Below are 8,971 nucleotides of genomic sequence, written 5' to 3'. Positions count from 1 at the left end.
TCAAAGAAAAACAAGATTCTCTGCTAGGTTAATGACATCACATTCTACATTCTAAGCAGATGACATCACACTCAATTTGCTCTATCAGATCAAAGGAAACAGATCAAAGGAGCACATGACATCATCTCAAAAGTCCTTAAATAGGACCACAGCGTGCTCTCAGTATATCTCAGAACTGTGCGACTCTTTAGGAACACACCACGAGCCAACCTTTAGGAAAAAGATTTGAAACGTTCAGTGTATGCCACGAACACAAGTCCAAACCCTTATCAAATAGAAAAAATCTTCATTGTACATTGTAAGAGCAAAGACAAGAAGAATGCAGAGTATGCAGCAAAACCTTGATCCCCAGGAAGGAACCTCATCGGCCGCTGTTCGCCCTAACACAAAAGCGAAGCAGCCAAACCCAAAGCAAAGAGGGAAAAACCAGGCACCAAATGAGGTGACTTCATCTGCCAAACCAAAGGGCAAAAACAAGAATAAAAAGCAAAAAAATGCAAACCCAAACCCCAGAGCCAGAAACCCTGGACCCAATCGAGGGCCTGTGCCACATCAGCCCAATCCCCACTTTATACCCAATAATGGGCCTGGGCATCATTGGTACAATCCACACTTTTTACCGAACCGAGGGCCTGTGCCACATCAGCCCAATCCCCACTTTAACCCCAATAATGGGCCTGGGCAGCATTGGTACAATCCACACTTTTTACCGAACCGAGGGCCTGTGCCACATCAGCCCAATCCCCACTTTAACCCTAATAATGGGCCTGGGCAGCATTGGTACAATCCACAGTTTCTACCGAACCGAGGGCCTGTGCATCATCAGCCTGACTTTAGAACCAATGATGGACCATCTCAACCACAGCCTAATCCTCACTTAATGCCAAATGATGGCACACGTCCATATAGTGAGACCGATGAACTGCCTGCACTGAGATTCCACCTGCAGAAGGCTCAGCATATGTGGAAAATCAATCTCCACAAAATGTCAGCTGTAAACGACAGAGCCTCTGCGACTAAAACCCAAAATGATTGGCTTCACCTGCAGCTAAAGTGCTGCAGAGAAAATGCTGAGAAAACCATTCTTGAGCTCCAAAAACAACTGGAACAGGCTCGCAGAAGCAGACCCGAGGAGAATCTCACCCCTGATGTGAGTGAGGCTCCTGTTCAAGACAGCAACACAGCTGTCACAGCTGCAGAGCTGAGTGTGGACGCTTCAACACAAACTACAGAAGCTCCGCACCCAGACTCTACACAGGTGAAAACTGTTCGGGAAGCTGAGTTGGAGGTCCAATGTAAAAAACAGCAGGAAGAGATCGAACAACTCCGCGAGCAGCTCCTCAAAACACAGAAAAACCTAGAAGAGGAAGTTGCAAAGCACAAAGAACAGGAAGAAAGAGCCCCCTGTGAGTTTGTCAAACTCAAAGCCAAACTCTGTATCAGTGAGGCTCTTTGTGACAAAAATAATTTGGAGGTCCAAAACTTAAAAGAAGAGCTGGAAAAAACCAGAGCTTTCTACCTGGAGATTGTAACGAGGAAAAACCAGGAGAACACAACAATCCGCAAACAACTCAAGCAAACAGAAGATGAAAAGATCATTCTTCAGGAGTCTTTGCGGTCTCTGCAAGAGACAATAAAAAAGGAAGAACCCGAGTCCAACGTTGGCAATCAGGATCATTCTCCAGCCCAAAAAGAGACAATACATCAAAAAGAGGCCAGGGTTAACAAAGCAGAAAATTCTCCAGCCCAAGTCGAGACACTCCAGGAGAATAAGCAAGAAATAGAGGAGGCCAGTACTACCAAACCAGAAAATCCAGAGGCCCGAGATGACAACATGCCGAGAGAAAAGCCAAAAAAGAAAAAGAAGCACAACTGGTTTCTGAGACTGTTCACTTAAGTGACTTCAACTCTGTCTCCTATAAAATCAAAGTTATATACAACTAACTATTAGCAGTTACTTCAAGTCCCTAAACATCAATTTTAAAGCATATTTGCTTTAATATTTAGTTGTGTATACATTTGTCATGGGCTCCACCCCTCCCAACCGGTCGCGGCAGATGGCCGCCCCTCCCTGAGCCTGGTTCTGCCGGAGGTTTCTACCTTTTTAAAGGTAGTTTTTCCTCCCCACTGTCGCCAAGTGCTTGCTCATAGGGGATTGTTGGGTTTTTTCTTTAATTCAGTTCAGTTCAATTCATTTGTATGTAAATACTGTTGAATTGAATTGAACTGAATTAAAGAAGATTTATAGGAGACAAAGTAAGTCACAGAGGGAACCAGGGTATTATAACATCTTACCCATAAAAATAAAAAATTGCATTAACCAAAACATCTGTTGTCGGAACCTGTAATTTTGTCTCATTTAAAACATATAAAAATGTCAAATTAGAACAATCTAACAGCAGAAATAAAAATGTTTACACGCTGCTTGAAAACATTGTTCTGTGAATGATATCTACTGTATCTGTGCTGTTGATGCCTTTTGAAAGCATTCCTAATAGCATCTATCAAGTAATATGCCTTGCTCAATGGTTCATGGAAGTATTAACAGTTTTAGTAACTGGCTTTGTAAATTGAAATTCTACAGCCTTACACTAGTAAACGCTTGTGCTACACGCGTAAGACAGGTACAGTCAGCTCAGTATCTAGTAGAGATGGACCGATCCGATATTACATATCGGTATCAGTCCGATACTGACGTAAATTACTGGATTGGATATTGGAGAGAAATAAAAAATGTAATCCGATCCATTAAATATCAAAAAAAGCACCTCACAAAACTTGCGACACGGCGTAACTCGGCTCATAACCGTAGCACGTAGGAGCAGTGTGCTCACGTGATAGAGCGGCTGTGTGTATTTGTAGCCTCACTACCAAACCAGCATTTCATCTCCGATGAAGTTATCCCAGAGAGAAGTAAAGCAAGTGTGTAAGTTCATCTCTGAATGTTTGTAAAGCATTCCCACGTTAAGCTTAACAACCGATATATGGAGCGACTGCCTCTTCTCTCTCCCTCTCCTGTTGCTACTTCAATCATGAAACTGCTTAATGATCAGCTGATCGGCTTGCAAGTCCGTCTCTCTTCTTTGTTTTTGGCCCACTTCACGCCAGAAAGAGGAAACCAGCAGCTGAACAACAGCAGCACGTTTAACCTTGATAAGCTGTTGTTAGAATTTATTTAATATTACTTTCTACACCAAGATCCTTTTCTATGCAGCTGACGGCTGGTAACAATTGTGGGATTATGATATTATTTTATGCCATGTTAGACCCCTAATTAAAGATTGTGAATTATTATGTAGTTTCAGTTTGCATTATGCTCCTGAACTAGAAGAAGGTGATAATTATTACATTTGGTAAACTGATTTGCATTACATTAGACTGTTGATTTATTGTGAATGAATGATATTGTTTTATGATGCATTATACTGCTGAGTTATAAGAAATACTGTTCACAGAAAGTCATCGTCTCATTTGTCTGATTAGAAGAGAACAGAGCATACTGCCCCATCTCAGCAGGAGCAGATAAACAGGGAGCCAAGGTCGTAGCTTAGGCGCTGTGTGAGAAAGAATGTTTAGGCTCTGATGATTAGGTGGGGGCCACTAGAGGCTATAAGAGTTTGATCAAGGCTCCACCATTTTGAGATCTGATGCTGTCTGTGTATGGTGTCCATCTCCCACGCGTGTGTTCATTAAATCATCGTTTGACTTGACCCGGCCGGACCAGTGTTGTTATTTTGGTTTTCCTCTTGTATCCATTCCCAATATTTGAATCCGTAACACTGTGCAGGGGCGGATCTAGCAAAGTTTAGCCAGGGGGGCCGATAGGGCATGAACAGGGAAAGGGGGGCACAAAAACATACTTTTCTTTCTTATTCTCATTTAAAATGTCTAGCTTTTAATAAATAATTATCTGAATCTTACACCCAAAGTTTTAATCTTATGTAAAATATATATAAGTCCATTACTGTATATAGTAACTGTTAAGTCTAATATACCCTAGTAAGCTATACTACTTTCTCCTTTGGGAAGGTACCATCTGTGCAGTCTGCAATTCTGTTGAAGAAAGATGTTGAATCTTAATTATTCTTGAATTTTTTTTAATTTCTGTGCATTTTTTCCCACACTGCATCAAATTAAAGTTGATTACATCGATTAAGCATCATGAGGTGGAGGGTGGGGGGTGGTTCCCTATTTTTTTTTTTTTTTGCTGGGAGTTGGAGCCCTCCCAGCAAGGTTGCTTAATATTTCTGCTAAGTACTCTTTAAAATACCAGAATAGGAAGGATGGAGTAGGTTTAAGTTTATTAGACTGATCAGTATTGCTGAATTATGAAATATTTTGGGTGCAGTGTATTTTTTACATACAGGTATAACAGAATAGCTTTAGTGTTGTTGTTTATTTAAACTTGAGTATGAACCTATGTATGAACTCATACAAAATGCAGCAATATATTTAAAAAAACAGTTTTATTGATTAAAAAACACACTATATCGGATTCATATCGGTATCGGCAAATATTCAAATTTATGATATCAGTATCGGTATCGGACATAAAAAAGTGGTATCGTGCCATCTCTAGTATCCAGTGGAAAGTTTTCTCTTTGGCATCCACAGGTGCAACAGCTCATAACTAAATGGTGCAAACACAGGTGAATCCACGTAAATATACTTTTCATATCTGAAAGTCCTGAAGAGAACAGTGTTATGTAAACAAGTAGAAAATTAGCTTTTGGTTGAAAATTTCTTTTTTGTAACAATGCTATGTGGTAATAAACCTTACACCATTGGAAAGCCTGTTTATTTCCATTAAAATTGTGGCACATTTGCAAGTAATAAGCAGCACTTGTGCAATTGCCCCAACTCCTGGTAAACTGAAGACAGATTCAACCATCTGTGTGTTGAAAAATATTAATGAAATGCAGCCAAGAGGCCCATGGTGACTCTGGACGAGCTGCAGAGATCTACAGCTCAGGTGGGGGAATTTGTCCAAAGTACAACTATAAGTCGTGCACTGCACAAAGTTGGACTTTGTGGAAGAGTGGCAAGAAGAAAGCCATTGTTAACAGAAAACCATAAGAAGTCCCGTTTGCAGTTTGCCACAAGCCATGTGGGGGGACACAGCAAACATGTGGAAGAAGGTGCTCTGGTCAGATGAGACCAAAATGCAAAACGCTATGTGTGGTGGGAAACTAACACTGCACATCACTCTGAACACACCATCCCCACTGTCAAATATGGTGGTGGCAGCATCATGCTCTGGGGCTGCTTCTCTTCAACAGGGACAGGGAAGCTGGTCAGAGTTGATGGGAAGATGGATGGAGCCAAATACAAGGCAATCTTGGAAGAAAACCTCTTATTAGTTAGGTTAGTTAGGTTGCTTAATATTTCTCTAAGTACTCTTTAAAACACCAGAATAGGGAGGATGGGAGGATGGAGTAGTTTATTAGATTGATCAGTTTTGCTGAACTATGAAATATTTTGGGTGCAGTGTATTTTTTACATACAGGTATAACAGAATAGCTTTAGTGTTGTTGTTTATTTAAACTTGAGTATGAACTTATACAAAATGCAGCAATATATATAAAAAAACAGTTTTATTGATTAAAAAACACTATATGGGATTCATATCGGTATCGGCAGATATCCAAATTTGTGATATCGGTATAGGTATCAGACATAAAAAGGTGGTATCGTGCCATCTCTAGTAAAGACTGCCTGCAGTTGGTAATTTTATGTATATAAATATGTTTCTTTCTTCACCCATATCACTGGAAAAATGCTTACAATACAGCGTGTTATTCGGCTTATTTTACCCCGCTGTGCTTAGTTGGGGACACAATTTCTTCATCAAACTAAAAAGAAAATTACTAAGCTGCTCAGATATGTGTAGAGGGGATTTCTAAACACTAAAATAATAAATCTGAGGCCAGATCTTTAAAATATTTTTGTTATTTGGTTCAAATGATGATTTTTCTGAGTTTAAGAAGAACTTCTTTTACTATGACAGCATGACTATTTACTTCTTTCCTTTTCAACAGGAATAGTGAAGTGCACTGAACATACCACTGGATAGCACCAGAGGAATTTTCAGCATTCATATTTTAATGTTAGGGTTATGTGCAAAGCCTGTGTGTGAACACAACAGCAAAACTGAGACTGCGTGTGCTGTTCATGAAGGAGTCGTGTCCTGTGCTGTTTGAGTGCCAGCTTTGTTGTTGTTACAAGATGGAAGGATGAGGATGTGTTCACAGTAGGAAACACAGAAGAGCCACCAGGAGGGCACAAGAAGGTGACAGATGAATGTGTGTGTGTGTGTGTGTGTGTGTGTGCGTAATGTTTAATACTATACAATATAGCAAATCTGCAACTTGATAGTGTTAAATAAAATGATTTTCTTTTAAACTTGAAGCTTTGAAAAACTCTCCTTTTGCATTAGGACAGAAATTAATATGACAAAGACTCTTTTCAAATTTGTTTAGGCGAATAGAAAATATTTTTAAAGATGTATATGGAAAACATGTTGATGCAGAAACATTTATTGAAGCTTCTGAGCTATTTGTGTAATCTTCTCCTAAAGAATTAAGATAGATTTGGCCTTTAGATTGGGAATTTAACATCTCGTACAAAATTAAAGTTTTTAATTTAAGTTTGGTAGAATTCTATTTCAAAGAAAAACAAGATTCTCTGCTAGGTTAATGACATCACATTCTACATTCTAAACAGATGACATCACACTCAATTTGCTCTATCAGATCAAAGGAACACATGACATCATCTCAAAAGTCCTTAAATAGGACCACAGCGTGCTCTCAGTATATCTCAGAACTGTGCGACTCTTTAGGAACACACCACGAGCCAACCTTTAGGAAAAAGATTTGAAACGTTCAGTGTATGCCACGAACACAAGTCCAAACCCTTATCGAATAGAAAAAAATCTTCATTGTACATTGTAAGAGCAAAGACAAGAAGAATGCAGAGTGTGCAGGAAAACCTTGATCCCCAGGAAGGAACCTCATCGGCCGCTGTTCGCCCTAACACAAAAGCGAAGCAGCCAAACCCAAAGCAAAGAGGGAAAAACCAGGCACCAAATGAGGTGACTTCATCTGCCAAACCAAAGGGTAAAAACAAGAATAAAAAGCAAAAAAATCCAAACCCAAACCCCAGAGCCAGAAACCCTGGACCCAATCAAGGGCCTGTGCCACATCAGCCCAATCCCGACTTTATACCCAATAATGGGCCTGGGCAGCATTGGTACAATCCACACTTTTTACCAAACCGAGGGCCTGTGCCACATCAGCCCAATCCCCACTTTAACCCCAATAATGGGCCTGGGCAGCATTGGTACAATCCACAGTTTCTACCGAACCGAGGGCCTGTGCCACATCAGCCCAATCCCCACTTTAACCCCAATAATGGGCCTGGGCAGCATTGGTACAATCCACAGTTTCTACCGAACCGAGGGCCTGTGCATCATCAGCCTGACTTTAGAACCAATGATGGACCATCTCAACCACAGCCTAATCCTTACTTAATGCAAAATGATGGCACACGTCCATATAGTGAGACCGATGAACTGCCTGCACTGAGATTCCACCTGCAGAAGGCTCAGCACATGTGGAAAATCAATCTCCACAAAATGTCAGCTGTAAACGACAGAGCCTCTGCGACTAAAACCCAAAATGATTGGCTTCACCTGCAGCTAAAGTGCTGCAGAGAAAATGCTGAGAAAACCATTCTTGAGCTCCAAAAACAACTGGAACAGGCTCGCAGAAGCAGACCCGAGGAGAATCTCACCCCTGATGTGAGTGAGGCTCCTGTTCAAGACAGCAACACAGCTGTCACAGCTGCAGAGCTGAGTGTGGATGCTTCAACACAAACTACAGAAGCTCCGCACCCAGACTCTACAGAGGTGAAAACTGTTCGGGAAGCTGAGTTGGAGGTCCAATGTAAAAAACAGCAGGAAGAGATCGAACAACTCCGCGAGCAGCTCCTCAAAACACAGAAAAACCTAGAAGAGGAAGTTGCAAAGCGCAAAGAACAGGAAGAAAGAGCCCCCTGTGAGTTTGTCAAACTCAAAGCCAAACTCTGTATCAGTGAGGCTCTTTGTGACAAAAATAATTTGGAGGTCCAAAACTTAAAAGAAGAGCTGGAAAAAACCAGAGCTTTCTACCTGGAGATTGTAACGAGGAAAAACCAGGAGAACACAACAATCCGCAAACAACTCAAGCAAACAGAAGATGAAAAGATCATTCTTCAGGAGTCTTTGCGGTCTCTGCAAGAGACAATAAAGAAGGAAGAACCCGAGTCCAACGTTGGCAATCAGGATCATTCTCCAGCCAAAAAAGAGACAATAGATCAAAAAGAGACCAGGGTTAACAAAGCAGAAAATTCTCCAGCCCAAGTCGAGACACTCCAGGAGAATAAGCAAGAAAAAGAGGAGGCCACTACTACCAAACCAGAAAATCCAGAGGCCCGAGATGACAACATGCCGAGAGAAAAGCCAAAAAAGAAAAAGAAGCACAACTGGTTTCTGAGACTGTTCACTTAAGTGACTTCAACTCTGTCTCCTATGAAATCAAAGTTATATACAACTAAATATTAACAGTTACTTCAAGTCCCTAAACATCAATTTAAAGCATATTTGCTTTAATATTTAGTTGTGTATACATTTGTCATCGGCTCCACCCCGCCCAACCGGTCGCGGCAGATGGCCGCCCCTCCCTGAGCCTGGTTCTGCCGGAGGTTTCTACCTTTTTAAAGGTAGTTTTTCCTCCCCACTGTCGCCAAGTGCTTGCTCATAGGGGATTGTTGGGTTTTTTTCTTTAATTCAGTTCAGTTCAATTCATTTGTATGTAAATACTGTTGAATTGAATTGAACTGAATTAAAGAAGATTTATAGGAGACAAAGTAAGTCACAGAGTGAACCAGGGTATTATAACATCTTACCCATAAAAATAAAAAATTGCATTAA

The 8,971-nt window shown here is 40.8% G+C and overlaps 2 protein-coding genes across 2 annotated transcripts; both read left to right on the top strand.

The window, feature by feature from the left end:
* Positions 1-2,326, top strand: LOC148100875 (uncharacterized). Its single transcript, XM_087847249.1, has one exon. The coding sequence runs from the start codon at positions 320-322 to the stop codon at positions 1,895-1,897; it is 1,578 nt and encodes a 525-aa protein (XP_087703375.1). The 5' UTR covers positions 1-319; the 3' UTR covers positions 1,898-2,326.
* A 4,412-nt stretch (positions 2,327-6,738) lies between these two features.
* Positions 6,739-8,971, top strand: LOC148100874 (uncharacterized). Its single transcript, XM_087847248.1, has one exon. The coding sequence runs from the start codon at positions 6,971-6,973 to the stop codon at positions 8,546-8,548; it is 1,578 nt and encodes a 525-aa protein (XP_087703374.1). The 5' UTR covers positions 6,739-6,970; the 3' UTR covers positions 8,549-8,971.

This window comes from Neolamprologus brichardi, chromosome 10, assembly GCF_056152115.1.
Source record: "Neolamprologus brichardi isolate AB-2024 chromosome 10, ASM5615211v1, whole genome shotgun sequence".
Taxonomy (NCBI): Eukaryota; Metazoa; Chordata; class Actinopteri; order Cichliformes; family Cichlidae; genus Neolamprologus; species Neolamprologus brichardi.
Note: the sequence above shows the minus strand (reverse complement) of the source record. Positions and strands in the feature narration are given on the sequence as shown.